At 37.5% G+C, this 16238-nt stretch overlaps 1 protein-coding gene across 7 annotated transcripts in view; it reads right to left on the bottom strand.

Moving 5' to 3' along the window:
- The window catches only part of snx13 (sorting nexin 13), a 30485-nt gene extending 15772 nt beyond the window's left edge, over nucleotides 1-14713 (bottom strand). For 3 of the 7 annotated variants that reach the window (XM_077230056.1, XM_077230060.1, XM_077230061.1), the window contains exons 1-8: nucleotides 14540-14682; nucleotides 6376-6435; nucleotides 5933-6045; nucleotides 5746-5848; nucleotides 4593-4682; nucleotides 1684-1805; nucleotides 1341-1462; nucleotides 955-1059 (exon numbers count right to left, since the gene is read on the bottom strand). In XM_077230056.1, the coding sequence (XP_077086171.1) occupies nucleotides 955-1059; nucleotides 1341-1462; nucleotides 1684-1805; nucleotides 4593-4682; nucleotides 5746-5848; nucleotides 5933-6045; nucleotides 6376-6435; nucleotides 14540-14551 (727 nt within the window). In that variant the 5' untranslated portion in view covers nucleotides 14552-14682. Of the gene's footprint in view, nucleotides 1-954; nucleotides 1060-1340; nucleotides 1463-1683; nucleotides 1806-4592; nucleotides 4683-5745; nucleotides 5849-5932; nucleotides 6046-6375; nucleotides 6436-14539 lie in introns of all 7 variants that reach the window. The other 4 variants (XM_077230057.1, XM_077230059.1, XM_077230063.1 and 1 more) reach the window with 4 other exon arrangements.
- Between the last annotated feature and the right edge of the window lie 1525 nt (nucleotides 14714-16238).

The following is a 16238-nucleotide window of genomic DNA, read 5'->3' as shown; positions in this document are numbered from 1 at the left end:
TGCCGATACTAGTAATTACTATATATTGAATGTGTTAAATTATGTTTTTAGTCTTTCCTTCCATTGACAGAGAGAAAAGCTACTAGAGTTTACACTGAATTCGATGCCAGATACCATTAATAACCAGAACTTTTTTTTTCTTTTGCATAATGTGGAACTTTTAATTGTAAACAAGCCTGAAATACTACGGAAACTTATTTTGAAATGTCTAAGATTTAATTCTGCCATCTACTCAATCAAAAAATGAGGGAGATAAAACTATTACAACCATTTTCAATGTATTACAATATAAACACCATAAAGTAAACATTGTCTTAATTCATCAACAGTAGATCAATAAGCGATCACTTGGCATAAATTTGCAGTATTCACTGATTGCGAACTGCTCTTCTGTAAAACGGATTATCAAGAGTTTTAAAGACCCACAGAGGTCTTGATTTCAGAAGTCTTGGAATTAAATGCATAAGTCGTGCAAACTACTTTCACGGTGTTTTTGTGCATTTGTGAAATTTCAACAGCTGCCGTTCCTAATCACTTTTAGTGTTTGAAAAAAAAAAGCAGCGTAAACATTCATCTCAAATTTATTGTTCCACAGAATAAAGAAAGTCATTTGATGTGAGAAAATCATTTGTTATAAATATAAAGGTGGATTGCAGATGAGATCACATGTGACATCTCTATTCGCAAGGCACATACATACACACAACAGTGTTCTTGCCTTCTCCGATTGTCTGTCAGTCACTAAAGCATTTACAAAGCATTTCACTGTATTAATGACTGGGTGTGTGTTTGTATTTTTTGCTAAATCAAGTCTTTCAGCTTGTCTGGCTAAGAGATCTGCCCTAGAGAAGCATGTACAAGTTATTCTTGACTATTGTTGACATTAAATATGCCTTGAATCACTGGCCTGGAGTCTTTGATCTGTCTATTGACACAAATCTGTGTTTGTCTTACCTTCTTCATCCTTGCGTGACATGCACACCATATCTCTACAAATATTCCTCTCCATTTCCACCTCCGCCTCAAAAAACGAGTCCAGCAGCTCCTCTGGATCGTCACCTGCCGCAAACACACAAATAACGTCATGCACATGCTCACATTATGAGTCATTAAAACCAAGTTACCATTAAAACCATTTATTCAGTAATTAGGCATTAAGAAAAAAAACTTTTTATTACAGGCTAAAACAATTATAGTCCTGATATTGAGATTTTTACACTAAACATTAACTAATGGGACCTTATTGTAAAGTGTTACAATTATTGCTTTTCTTTGTTTAATCTGTCCATTGATAAATGTTTTGCAGACAATGTGAAATGAGAGGAAAGAATGATAATTACGTTGTTTAGGATCTTCTCTCTCATTCAGCCTCTCTTGAGCTTTCCTGAAAACACGCAGATGTGTTGCAAAATCATCCACCAGTCTGGTGGTGAAATACGGCTGCCAGTCCACCTCTTTAGACCTGAGGAATGGACAGATTGAGCATCAATGAATCACAGGAGTTACAGTCTCCATTTCAACATCGTGTTTACCAAGGAAAATGTGTAAGAACATCTGAATGCAGTGTTTGGTTTGTGGTTAGGTGTTGCATCAGAGCTGGAAAACCACAGTGTCGTTCACAACCCTCTGCAACAGTGATTTTAAAGCAGGTGTGAGGGTGACCGGGCCGGACGGGTGTCTCACCTGGTGGAGAACTGGACGAGGGCGTTCTGGACAGTCTGACGGATCTCCAAGAGGAACGTTTCATCATCACTCAGTGTGTAGTACCAATACTGGATATAGTCCCTCAAAGCAAACTGGATGACCTGATGAATGATATGAGAAGAGGATCAGAACAGGACACTATTTACTTGAATAATGTCAAAAAGATAATGAAAAGGGGTACACACATTAGGGGTGAGCGAGATGTATAGTCTATGATAATACTGTAATTTTTGTTTTAAGGATGTGGAATTTGACGTTATCTAGTAAGTCACTCACTTTTAAAAAAACATGCCTTGAGAGAGTGAACGCTTTCACTGCGTGGTAAAACCTAGACTGCAGTTACAATGACACCAAAATTCAATATATGATATTTTGTCTCTAGTTTATATCATATGATATAGTATAACAATATCACACAAGCAAACGTGCTGTTTTCCCCAATTGTCAGCATTATCAGAAATGCGATAGTTTTATACAACAATTCAAAGAAACATTTTAGACAAAATTGTCAATATTGTCTGTTTTGCTCCATTTCGGCAACGAAAAGAGTTCCAGACAAAATCGCAACAGAAACGTTCTGCATCTCCGAAGCAATACACAGTGGTGTTTCGTTCCTGAATTCATCAATGATCCATTCGTAAACACATCTGTTAATGAATCAGCCAGTTGAATGAATCGGTTGAATGAATGATTCAATAACTCACTCATTAAGACAGTGACTTGCTGCCACCTACTGGCGGTTTTAGTTTCATATTTAAAGAACATTTACATTTATTCATTTAGCTGTCTCTTTTATCCAAAGCGTTACAACAAGCGATTAATTTTAAGAGGCCATAAACATGAGAAGAAATAGCAATACAAAGTTTCAGACATCGTTCAGATAAAGTATTTAAAGTAAAAAGACGACGCACGCATCTAATAAGGTTAAAAAATTGCCCTTATAAGGGTAAAAAATGTCCCTGGAAATCAAATTAAGGTGGAAAATATCACTCCATAATGAGAATGTTATTTTCTGCCAACCTTAATGTACATGTCGTGAGTGCATTTTTCTTGATCATGTGCCCTGAATTCTTCTTGGCACAGACACAATAACCCATGCTTCTACCACAAAGGGGTCCACACGGAACAGAACAGCTTGCAAACCTGCTGACAGACTCTCATGACTGTTTAACTTTAACACAATTTCCTCAAAACGTTAGACTACTTTAAAATGAGTTGCATAATGATTTTGGTCGTGAAGAGCTTATATACTATGGTTTTAACGGGGTCATATCATGAAAGAGGCAAACTGGGGATGCTGTTCATAACAGTAGGTAACGGATGCCGTCTAAGATACCTTGTTTTAGCAAATTTCTCAGGTAGACTAATCCAAAATGCACTGCAATGATTTAATCAGAAATTAACAAATTATTAATGTTAAATTTATTGTAAATTGATGAATTCATAATAATGATTTATACAACTATTACCCGGATACATACAGCACAGTCATGCAAAGTGATGTACTACATGGGAAATCAAAACTGCTCGATTCTTATATCGTCGCAAGATGCAAACTATATTATCGCCCAGCTCTCTATTTAAAGGAGCTGTATGTAAGAAATCTATTTAAATTAATCATAAAATGGCCCTGATATGTCACTAGACATTAAGAAATCATGTTCATTTCAAATACTTATATCACTGACAACAGTAGTCCGGCCAGGACATTGTCATTTAAAAAGTGAAGTTGCAGCCCTCAACTGATGTTGATGTTCTCATGTTGTGTTTTGGTCTGATGCGTCACCCTCCACCTATCTACCAATCACGAAGTCAGTAGTGTTGCGGCATCCGGGTTGCCAGCTCTGCTAGTTATCACAGCTGCAGCTACAAACGTGTCGGAATCGGATAAAAAAAAAAATCGAACGTTGCGAATCAGATAAACTGATAAACTCATAAACTCGTTATGAATCCAAAATACTTCGTTACAAAGTCCGAAATAAAACAAGGATCTGTATAGGAGATGCCTTTGAAAGATGGAGACGGCTGAAAACGGAGAAGAATTTCTGGACAGGTAAGATTCATCTATGTTTGGCTGACTTGTACTTGATGTAAATGGACATTTCAAATATTCATGACAGTCGAACAAAGTTATGCATGTAGCTAATTTCTCAGGTAGACTAATCCAAAATGCACTGCAATGATTTCATTAGAAATTAACAAATTATTAATGTTAAATTTATTGTAAATTGATGAATTCATAATAATGATTTATACAACTATTACAAGCTGCTTTGAAACGTGTATTATAAAAATATTTATAATACACTCAAAATTATAGCTCCATCTAATTAAAATAAACAATTTTATCCAATATTTTAAGTGTACTTTGAATTGTACTGTGCATTTTTATGCTTCTTGGAAAAAACTTAAACGTTTCACTGACACTGGTATGTAATTTACATATCTAAGGTGAAGTAGTAAATCAACCTGTTTTCTAAATGACAAAGAAAGAGTGGAAAATGTTCATGCAACATCAATTGGAACGTATTCGACTAACAATAGAAGTGGCCTTTAGGGAAGCAAAAAAAAAAGCTAAAGTGTAGAAAATGGTTCCATCAAGAAAGTGACATTTGCAGAATATATGCATTGTAAGCAGACTCAAACCTGATTCAGTAAAGCATGTGAGAGCACTGAGTGAAAACAAGCTGAAGTGAGTGTCATGTGCTCATCAGTTGTATGAAAACACCAGTTCAGCCTTAACCCTCAAACTAGCTGATCCAGCGTCTTACTCATGTCACATGCAGAAAAAAACGACTCGACAGTCTGAGAAATCCTCATCAGTAGAGAAACCACAGGTTCCTCAAACACACAATCTGTCAGTTTGGTTTCGTTGACACTGACAGTACCTGTTGCAGTGGCTCATCTATGATATTGGATCCTGTCAGACGACGGTCTATCTTGATGGGTTTGGACTCTGATTTCATCTCCTCCGAAACCTGAGGAACAAACACAAAGTCTTAAAACTCAGGAGTGGAACACAAGCACAATTTTAACATTTCACAAGTTCATTTGATTTAAAACTACTGTCATGTCATAGACACAGAAACTCAAAAGATCTTCACTACAACCAACCAAAATATAAAGTTATGTTATTACAATTATTAAAACGTAGTTTAAGGAATATCATTCATTTTTCTTCCATGCTCTAATATTACCAGTAAACCTCTGTTTAAAGTGCATGCCACATAAATAAAATTAATTGTTGAATTTTCATTTGATTATATTTTTAAAATATTAATTACATTGTTAGGGTTTTATCCCTTCATTTGATTACCAATGTTTTTGATTAATACATTTGTATTCAATTATAAATCCACCTGCCCAATAAAAAAAAAAAGAAAACAGAGAACTACTGAAATTAAACATTTCATAGGGCCCTGTTAATCGAACATTGAAAAAATTATTAAAGAGATAGTTCACCCAAAAATATGGGTAGTATTTACTCACCCTCATGTTGATCAACCCCGTAAGACCTTCTTTCATCTACAGAACACAAATTAAGATATTTTTGATGAAATCTGAGAGCTGGATCACTCCTCCATAAGCTTCTAAGGAATTGAACCTTGAAATAAAGTCGTTAATTTTTCGCACAAAAAGTATTCTCGTCGCTTGATAAACTTAAGAGTGAGCCACTGTAGTCACTTGGATTATTTTAACGATGTCTTTAATAACTTTTCGGGGCTGGCAAGTTTCAATCCCTGAAGAAGCCTATGGACTAGTATGGAGGAATCCAGCTCTCAGATTTCATCAAAAATATCTTAATTCGTGTTCTGAAGATGAACGAAGGTCTTACGGGGTTGGAACAACATGAGGGTGCATAAATACTGACAGAATTTTCATTTTTGGGTGAACTATCCCTTTAAATTGTTAAGGTTTAATGAAAAAAGCTGCATGACATACTTGATTGCTTAAATGCATTACAAATGCGTTTTTGTGTCGTGGCAAACATAATCAATTAAAATGCAATCAGAAGGAAGTCAGATGCAAGGGTTTGCACACCTTCAGTATGGCCGTCTGTTTAGATGGCAGGTAGGAGTGTTCGCATCTTTCCAGGTGTTTCTCTGAGTTTGTCTTTCCAAATAAAAGCAGCACTACAAAATCCCTGGAGAGAGAGAAGGGAGAGATTGCAGCATCATGTTAGAGCATCAACAGGTGTTACAGATGGTCTAATTTGGGATCCACTTACCCGCCAATGAAACAGAGGATGTAGAAGGCCAGATAAAAGATGGCAAAGGGTCCAAATGAGATGAGGAAGAGGACGACTCCCAGACCCCCCCATCCCCAGATGGACAGACTGGCCTGAAACACACACAGTTAACAACATTATTTCTTATCTCTGGCTCACTGGGAGTTCTCATTTTGAAGGACGTTAATGGATCAGAATGAAAGCATCATTAATAAATTATACTTCAGTGTTTCCCCTAGAAATTTTTCCAGCAGCGGTGCGCTGTTACATGCCGGAGGTTTTTACCATTGGATGGGGGGGGGGGGGGTTATTTTTTAACTTTTTATTAATCAAAGAATCTTTAAAAAAAAAGCATCACATATCATCATATTAGAATGATTTCTGAGGGATCATGTGACACTGAAGCCCCACAAAGTGGACCCCCTCTGCAAGTGTCTGCTAACCTCAGCTCCTCCATGATCCACATCCGCCTTTTTCGTCACCAACCAGTTTAGTAGACTCATCTGAAAAATTAAATATGATTTCACTATAAGGACTATGAGCAGTAGGTGATACCTCATGGATGACCACTTGTACCGCTTTTTCCTTACCACAAGCGCTTGCTCTCCCGTGGCGTCTGTCGTTGCTATGCAACCATGGACAGAGGCACCTTTGCAAAAATGAGCGGGCTGCGACCGCGTTGCTTCTATTATGAGCGCGCATGAAATAACCAATTTGCACGTGCAAAAAACGCGCTGTGAACGGCCCCTTATGGCAACGTGACATTAGCCTAATCGAAAATATTTCCATGTGTGGCTCGTTCCTCCTTTCTTGTCAACAAGTGGATTCAGAGCCATCGCATGCAGCGCCGCCGGTCGCCTTGTCTCCGTGTTTTTAGGTGTGTAAGTAAATGAAGTGAATGTCGTGATATTACTGATCATGGACAGATTTTGTCCGCTGCTGAATACATTGTAGGGGAAACACTTGAAAATACAGAAGAGAAGACAGGACTGCAACTACTGAACAAGTAAAGTTGAACATATATCATCATCAGGGTCTGAAATGTTTTTCCAAAAGTGAGTTGAGGAAATTTCACGGCCATGAAATTGTATTTTGCACTATTTCATTAAAATAATATTTTATCTCTAGGATTAATGCATTGTTTTGCTGCGAGCACTTGTCACAAAAACATCAAAAAAAAATTTGTTTGTATTTACATTAAGGAGTAGAATTAATGTACAAATATGTGAACGTGCCGGAGCTTTTCTTTAACATTCATATTTTCTGATGTGATTCACTCTTGCCAAACAAAATCAACAGCACCGGTCAGATTATCGTTCTTGCATTGCAAATAAAGTAGCAAATGTACAGACTAACATGACCAAATGCAAAAAAAGTTTCATTTTGCTCCTGATCATCATCATAACAAAGAACCAGACGAAATGAAATCACTGCTGGAGCTTTCAGCAGACGGGTAAAGGTTTTAGAAAGATTATACGAGAGATGAGGCGAGAGAGTGTGACAGAATGTGTCCAGTGGACAGGTTTCCTGTTTTTTCCAGGACAGGAAACTCAGTTACGCAATCTCTGCCCTTTCTCTTCCTTCTCCTGAGATGATCGCGTACACACACACACACACACACACACACCTCTGTGTGCCTCAGATCTGAAGGGTCGGACCTGGAGTATGTCCTGCTGACGTGTGTTAAATAAACATAACCCAAAAATATGATCACAACCCTTTTCACAGACTGCAATGAAGCATCTCCACAGTTATTGAGGTCGGCATTAAACAGAAGTTGTGATAGTCTTCATTTCCCTATTGCAACTGAATGAAACTGCTTCTGGAGCGAGAATAAATGTAGGGCAGGGGCGGGGCTTGATTTTTTTCCATGGGGAATTGATTGGTTGTGGTTTGCTATTGGTGGATCTCATGTGAGTGACAGGTTGCCCCGCCCCCGTCATCAAAGAAGAGAAGAGATACTGCAAGAGGGAGGGAAGTTATTCGGATTCAAGATTACGTGGCACTTGAATTTAACAAAATGATAAATCATTTATAACAAATAATGTAATATTCATTAAAAAAACACAATTGTTATTTTGATTTATTGGTAACTTGGTAAAGTCTATATATATATATATATATATATATATATGTTTTCTGCTTCTGAGAATCCCAGAAATGTTCATAATGAAGAAAATAATGAGAGCAAAAGAAAATAAGAAAAAGTGTAAAGAGAGGGGAAAAAAGGAATAGCAAAGGAAAGAAAAGAAAGACAGCAGAAGAGTAAAAGAAACCCCGCCCCTAAACATAACAAAAAAGAAGAAAGTCAATCAAAAGTCTTTTCCTGTCAAAGTGTGCGCTTTTTGTCCAGAACAAGTAGTTATGTTAAAAGTCTGGCCACACAAGACCACGTAAAAGCACTGATTTAACTCTGATTCATTCCAAGACCACAAACCCTGACCTCTGTAACCTGTGAATCCCTCTGCCCACAGCAGATCATTCATGACTTGTGCTGACATCATGTGGATTTAGGCAAAAAGCATAACAAGCCCACTCTGGATGCTGCGGTAGCGTTCTAGAGATCATCCTATGCCACAGACACAATGCACGTGTGTGTTATCAAAGGGACAAACAAACATGTGTGGTGTGTCACAGGACTGTAAAACAGGGCGCTGGCAAACTATTCCAGCTAAAACACCAGCTTACACACAACACAACGCTGTGGTGGATGCTATTAGAGCAAGACAAATTACATTTGAACGATATAGGTTTAGTTATTTCATATAGTTGTTGATGATGATTTCTTAAGACTCAAGACTGGATGTTTTGTCTCTAGACATGGCTTGGGTCCATCCTTTAATGTGTGTCTGTGGGATTTTATCACTGGTTTTATTGTTGTTTTATTGTCCAGTATGTAAAAGCATGCATCTGATTACTTAAAGCAACAGCCCATCTCTCCTCAACAGACTCAGGATTTGAGAAATCAATAATGTCTGTTTGTCTCAATTAGCTAAAGGAATAATTCACCCAAAAATGAAACTTTCTGTCATAATTTATTCACTCTCATCATGTAGTTCCAGAATAGATTCTTTCTTCCATGGAACACAAATGAATTTCTGACTGTGGAATGTTCTTGCCTAAAATGACAAAAAAGCACCATTAAAATTGATATTTAAGTCATTATCAATATGTTTGCACCAGTTCACGGTTAATTGGCCCTTTGCAAAGACCCGCCCCCCTTAGTTACTGTCGCTATGTCCGACAAGCTACGCCGCTCTCACAAACACACCATGTTCTCACGCAGTGAAAAATACATCGCGGATCTGAGAGGAAACTGACAATATGCTGACAGACAGGAAAGACAAGGTTACTTTTCGGTTACTTTTGATATTAAACATATTAAACAATGTCTCACCTTTCAAATATGGTCATTTTTAAAAAGAAATTTAAACAATAAATACCGCTTTGTGGCTCTTTAATGTGTCCTGACAGATCGCTGTAGAGCCTCAGTTAAAGCTGCTCGTGAAACGATCATCTCTTCCTTCTAGTTCATTAATAGCATCAAATAAACATGAATGAACATAAGAAGGAATGTTGTTTTAACCGCGGAAAGGCGTCAGTATATTCAGTTTTTCAGTTTTAAATCCTCCCATGTTAATCTACTAACTCTCCTGACTGCTTTGTCGGACAAAATGACGGATGGCGAAGTATGATTGGTCAGATCACCTGTCAATCAAGCTCCCTGCGAAGGGTCAATTTGAAGAGAAGATTATCAGTGAACAATGACTTTGATCAGTTGAAATTAAAGATGGGTAAAAAGTCATTAAAGGTGCTTTTGTGCTCATTATGAAACATGAAAGTTACAGCCAGTGAGCAGCGTATTATTCAAACTTTCTCCTGTGCTCTGTGGAATAAAGTCAATCATACAGAACAACATAAGCCTGAGTAAATGCTAAACAATGATCAATTTAATTGATTAAATAGCCAGTGTAGTGGCTACTAAACAGTCCTGATGTTTCAAAATGATGCAATGAACATGTCTGCTTTGCATTTGGTCACAATGTGTGCAAGTAAGCATCATCAATACAGTGACACCAGACCACAACACAGAGAAAAGCTATCAGGTATGAGGGAAAACAAGACATCTGAATGCCACCTTACCAAAAACCAAAGAAAAGTTATCCACTTACATCAATCAAACAACATGAAGGGGAGAAAAACCTGTTCTGAATCAACATTCACTGCTTTTATCAAAGTTCAAAAAGTCTATCAATATATGGACTAGTTAATATTAGCAGTTAATGTATTGTGTTTTTTACATAAAGAGATTTGCACAAACGCACATGCAATCTAACTGTTTGGAAAACGTCTTTGACTGGGAGTTTTCTGTGTGCTCTAAAAAACACGTTTCAGCCCTTATCGCCAGCAAACTTGCCTCTGCAGGAGATAAAAGCAGATGATGACATACGGGGGACTTGAACACCAAAGCTGCTCTCTGTCGTCAAACACACAATAATCCAACAGACGTTTTATCTTTAACGTGTTTTCACATCACAGCAAATCACATGAGGGCTGCATATATCATTTTAACATCGATATAATGATGTGCAAAGTCACATTGCAGGGTGTGCGATGTCAAGTAAAGGGATCGTACTGTAGTTGATCCGTACGGACCAGTTATCTACGCTTGAAATTTGTTTACGATTTTCTATGCAGATTCACTCCCCTACAAAACCACGTCAATTCTACAATTATTAATTATTTCCAAATAGAGCTATTCAAGTCATCTGGTGAAACAATAAATAGCAGAAAAGCAAAATATTGCAATATCATTTTTTCCCCCAATATCTTGCAGCCTAACATGAGGTGACAGTCTCTATCCAGTAGGAAGACAGACGCTCTGTGAGTTTGAGGACAGGTGCAATCTAATAAATAAATAAATCAATTTAATTTAATCATCAGGCTTTCATATGATGCAGAAAGTTGTAAAGCTGTAACCTTAATAGGACTCTTAACAGCAATGATCTCCCTCCGTCATGTCAGAATGGGCCACCAAAGACCTCAGCCATTAAGATTATTATCCAGCGACGGTCATTCAATCATATGCAGCAAACAAGCTCCACCTTCTTAAACAAACCGCAAAATTCATTCACATTATGCAGCATGGCCATGCATGCTACGGCTCACGACGTGAATACACAGAGCTTTCCAGAACATGATTCTCAGCTAAAATAGAGGGTGACTCGGCACTGAGAAGAGCTCATAAGAGATCCCAAAGGTTTCCAGAGTGATCTCAAACGAAACTCCTCAGACTTTGGCGTTTCATTCAGGCTGGTCACAGAGGTCTATTTTAAGACCGGTGTAAATACCCTAGGCTCGAGTGCTGCTATGCAGGGACCAAAAGCTGTGTGTATAATCCAGATCTACGCCACCTGCACTTATATATAAAACAGTTATAGTTCTCTGCAGACCAAATAACTACTACAATAAACTTATTGCCATGTAAATAAAATAATGTTTGTAAAGGTAACACCATACACACAAATAGCTTATTTGAAACATGCAAGTAGTAGCAACTGTACTTGGCCGCTCGCTCTAACGTTAACCTAGATAAATGTGCACTATTATTAGGCGCATATCCATGTGTTTGATAACAGTGGAAACAACTTAAAATACTTATTTGGGCATGAAGATAAGAGTTATATATCATTACTCTTATTTGTGTAAACTCACAATAACAACAAAACATTGTCCCTTTGTAAAATAAAGAAAGCAAACAGGATGCACTTTCTGTCGTCTCAGTATCTGTAAAGTGCACCGAAAACTCAGCATATACTTGCCATACTTACAGACATGAGAAAGATATCTAGGGCTATAGAAAGCTTGAAATTTCTACTTTTAAACAAACCAATTTAAATAGAAAACAAATACTCTGATTATGTAATCTGTGGTGCAGCGATGACGAGTCAGCATCGCCAACTTCATCTTTGCAGCCGACACTGACTCAGAAAGCACTAGTTTATTAATAAATAATTAAAATGTCTCCTTGCTATTTTTTTTATTACTTTTGTCAGTGCTTTGCGGCAAGCTTATAGGCTATATATATTAAAGGCTCATTATGGTTTAGTATTTCCCCCAATATATATTTAAGTAATTAAATATAAATGTGCGATAGGTCGACTAATGGCTTAAATGACCGACTACCAGTCAAAAAGAAAACTCTTAAGCCGGAGGCAGCCCTAGAAATCAGACATAATATTTTCACCTGGCAGATGGAAAAAATGGGTGAAACAAAATCGTATGTCTAGTAACGTATAACTACATCACTTCAAAAACAAACAGCTTCCTTCACTGCACAGGCTACGGTCACGGTGTTACTGTGAAATAATTGACAGTATTAGAATAGCACCCAGCTAAATAACACCCCATGACCAGGAGCTTCACAAAGATTTGATAAGGATCAGATAATAAGATTTACATCAGCATATATCTCACAGCTCCGATGGGCATAAACAGGGCACACGCAGAGAGCATGCTGGGATAGCTTCAGTGCGCAGGTGAACTGAGCTACTCGTGTCGTAACACGAGTCTGATAGTCAAGTGCTGGACATTTACATTTTTGGCTGGCTTTCCCCTGTTGACACACAACCCAGCGGCATACTGTACAAGATCGCATAGGCTACTTACAATTTACTGAGGAAACAAAAGGAATGAAGAAACAAACCTCTGTTGTTGTTTGTGCATGAAATTCCTATAATTCCATATGATTCTATTCTATTTGTACTTACTGCAAACAAACGAATTGGCCTGTAATATAACATCACATGCGTCACAGCAGGTTGACCTGAAACTCTGGTTCAACACCACGAGCTAGTAAAACATTTGCTGTAGTGCATTAACTTCGAGGTCCAGCCCTAAAATGCAAAGAGTGAATGCGTTCAAGTCCTGAAATGCCAGCAGAGACACGTGAGGACGCTCTTACAGCGGGTCAAGTGACTCAAGAGGATTCACATCATCCACCTGTCATCAGGTGACCAAATACAGACAGATTAAAACAATGCACTGAACCTTTAACGAATGCACGATTTTCATTTATAAAATGTGGCATGCAACCAACTGGCAAGCTTGTCTTCAAAACAAAACAGGTGTTTAGCCTAATCTTTAAGTTATTTTAAAATGTTAAATAAATGTGATAACCTAAAATAACCCCAAAACAGGGCTCACACAACAAGACTCTTTCAGGCCTGTCATGATTAACTATACTAAAATATTTGCATGAGTTTAAACAATCATTCACAGCAAAAAAAAAAGGCAACACACCGATTCACAAAATAATCAGGTTCCCAGAATTCTCAAAAATTAATTTCTATGACTTTTCCTGTTGCTCTTGATTATAGGTTTGATGCTAAATTTGCATACAGTACATATGTACCTGAAAACAATAAAAAACCAGACAGTCTGCTTATTGCAAATGTCTCAAACATGAGTTTATAATTAGAGGGTGAAATGACACATCTAGACAGTAAGTGTAATGAAACCAGACTGTTATCCTGCCATCATTACCAACCATACCACAATGTTTGCATAGTCAAAGTCACTTTATAAATATGGTCAGAAACTTAAATAAAATCCACACACAAGACCAGCGTCATACAAGCAGGCTGAACGTGACCAACTTTATCATACCACACAAAGTCTCCATGGGTTTAACTGCCTCATAAAGGCAAATTAGATGTTTACACTTTACAAGAACACATTCAGAGACTGAAATACCACATACAACCAGGCATGATTTAACCAACATTACAATCTGGACTACATTTAGCCAAAACAAGTGTTTATAATTTACATATACTGATAGATTAAAATAACATAAGACAAGTGCAAAACAAACAGAAACAGGCTTCTCATTATAAACAATTTACAATGTATACAGATAAAACGGGTTCAAGGTTTTACTTTGTATAACTTACATTGCCTTTTCAGTATATCAACACATCAAGATCAGATACTCATGTGACACTAACAAACAAAACCAGTGTCTGTTATCAGGTATGTCATCATACTACATACAATCAACCTTATGGCCTGAACTGCAGCCTTTACAAGGTTTTATTTCTCCCATACACGCAAAACTAGTATTTTATTTCAACATACGTCATATGTTGTACATTTTCAACATACATATATATATATATACGTTTAACACACATGCCACGACGTATCTCAAAATCAACAAGCTGAGACACGCAGAAAACACACAAAAACCCATCATCTCCACCCATGGCCCCTATACACACAACTGTCTCTCACACACACACACACATACACATTCCTCATGCAGCTAACGTTAAACACACATATATGTAACGTTAACAGCGACAGCTGATGTTAGCTGAGCTAGCTGAAGACTTACTGTCAGTGCTCAGAAACATATAATCCCATCGCATTACTGTGTGTAATCCTGCACACAAGACGCGCGTGTGTACTAATGTGTGTACTTCAGTGTGTGTGTTTATTTACCTGCTCAGGTAACACACGGCTAAGCTAACAGCAGCTCAATACAGCAGGAAATACAATAAAAGGAAAACACAGACTATCCAAATAGGGAAAATCATGGCTTACCTCTGCAAACATTATTTAAAATGTAAAAACAGTTGTTTGGTTTATCCCCTCCACATTATTAACGCATTTCTTTCTTCTCTCGTTCATGAACTGAGGCGCTTCAGGACTGCGCGCGCCCACCCTACAGCCGCCATGAGCGCGAGCTCGACAAGCAACGCAAACTAGAGCAAACACTCCGGAGCGCTTCTGGGGAAATGTCATGTGATGAGAAAAGCGAGTTCTGATTGGTCGGCAGAATTCAATCACCCGGAAGATTACCTACGAAGCTACGATTTTGGCTAATATTATAACCACTATTTGATAAATGTATTGCTAAATATCTTCTAAAATGATATAGACTCATATATAATTGATTTTTTTATTATGTTAGTGAGACGTGAGCCAAATCGTATCCTCCTGACAAGCAGGAGTCTGCCCTGCGATGTGTATTGCTCGGCGTTGTAGAGTGGGCATACTATTCAAAAAAAGTTACCTGTAGCGTAAACTGTGATTGGTCAGCCCGTGATGATGACACACCTTTTTTACCCGTGACTCATGATTTATTATATTTGGTAAATCTAAATAGCACAGACCTGTGTAACGATGTTAAGTGCCTCGTATTGTTGTATTTCCTCATATTTTTCTTCTTCTTCATTTTAACGCACTTCTGCTGAAACAGCACTGATACAACAGTTGACCTACTCAATGCTCTCAACATCTGACACAACGAAACTCTAAACGTGTTCTTGTGCACAACATTTTCTTTCTCCTTTTCATGGCTTAAACATAAAGGATGTTCCCAGCTAACAGGGAATGCTCTCAGAACGTTGACTTTTCTGAACAAACATTCTTCCAGTAAAGTTATCTGGTTTTTAATAATGTTTTTAAAACGTTAGCACAAAAACTTTTTACATCATTAATGAATGTAGCCTATATAGCACTTTTAAAAAAAATGTTACTACTTGTTTTAGAATGTTTTGAGAACATTCAAAAGTGTTTGCAGAATAATGAAATGGAATGTTCCCCTGACGTTTGTTGTATAACTAAAAGTTTGAAAACTGGACATTTTGAACGTTCAGATAACATTAAGAAATAATTTCATGATTTGATGGGAAAAGAAGCAAAATGTTTTAGGACACATCTTTGTTAGCTGGGTTGCGTGGTGTGAAAGCTTGAAACATTTTTTTATATAAATATATTCAATATTAATCCGCTACTGCTGCATTACCTGTTTCCAGTTGCTCAAAGCCCCGCTCGGGTCACACTGCAGGCAGGGGTGAGGAAGAACCATCATCAGAGGTACATTAGAAGGGGCAAATGAAGAATAATCTTTACATTTCTATTCCATGTAAGTCTATGCATCATATGTCTTTATTTTATAAAGTAGTCCAAGTCAGCAATAAGTATATTAATGATTCCAAATTCCCCTATAGGCTATCAGTCACACAACAGGATAAAGACCGGCTGACGCGGGCCATGACGTCACATTGAATGATCCTAAATAAACTTTGGACCTTTTTTATGTTTATGACCATAAGTGAGAAGAACAGAGATAGACGTGGAAGAAGCAGGAGATGAATGCAGAGTAATGCACATGAAATTGATGTGATGCTACTGATAAGGCTTGTTCTGCATGTGAGTGATGATAAAAATGGAATGCTTTAAAGAATTGCTCACTCATGCTGAATGTAGGCCTATACTGCTTTGATATCATGGTTAT

The sequence above is a fragment of the Siphateles boraxobius genome, unplaced genomic scaffold, assembly GCF_051911475.1.
Source record: "Siphateles boraxobius isolate OS27281-9 unplaced genomic scaffold, OSU_SipBor_1 139, whole genome shotgun sequence".
NCBI classification, from domain to species: Eukaryota; Metazoa; Chordata; class Actinopteri; order Cypriniformes; family Leuciscidae; genus Siphateles; species Siphateles boraxobius.
This window is presented reverse-complemented; position numbering and strand designations above follow the sequence as displayed.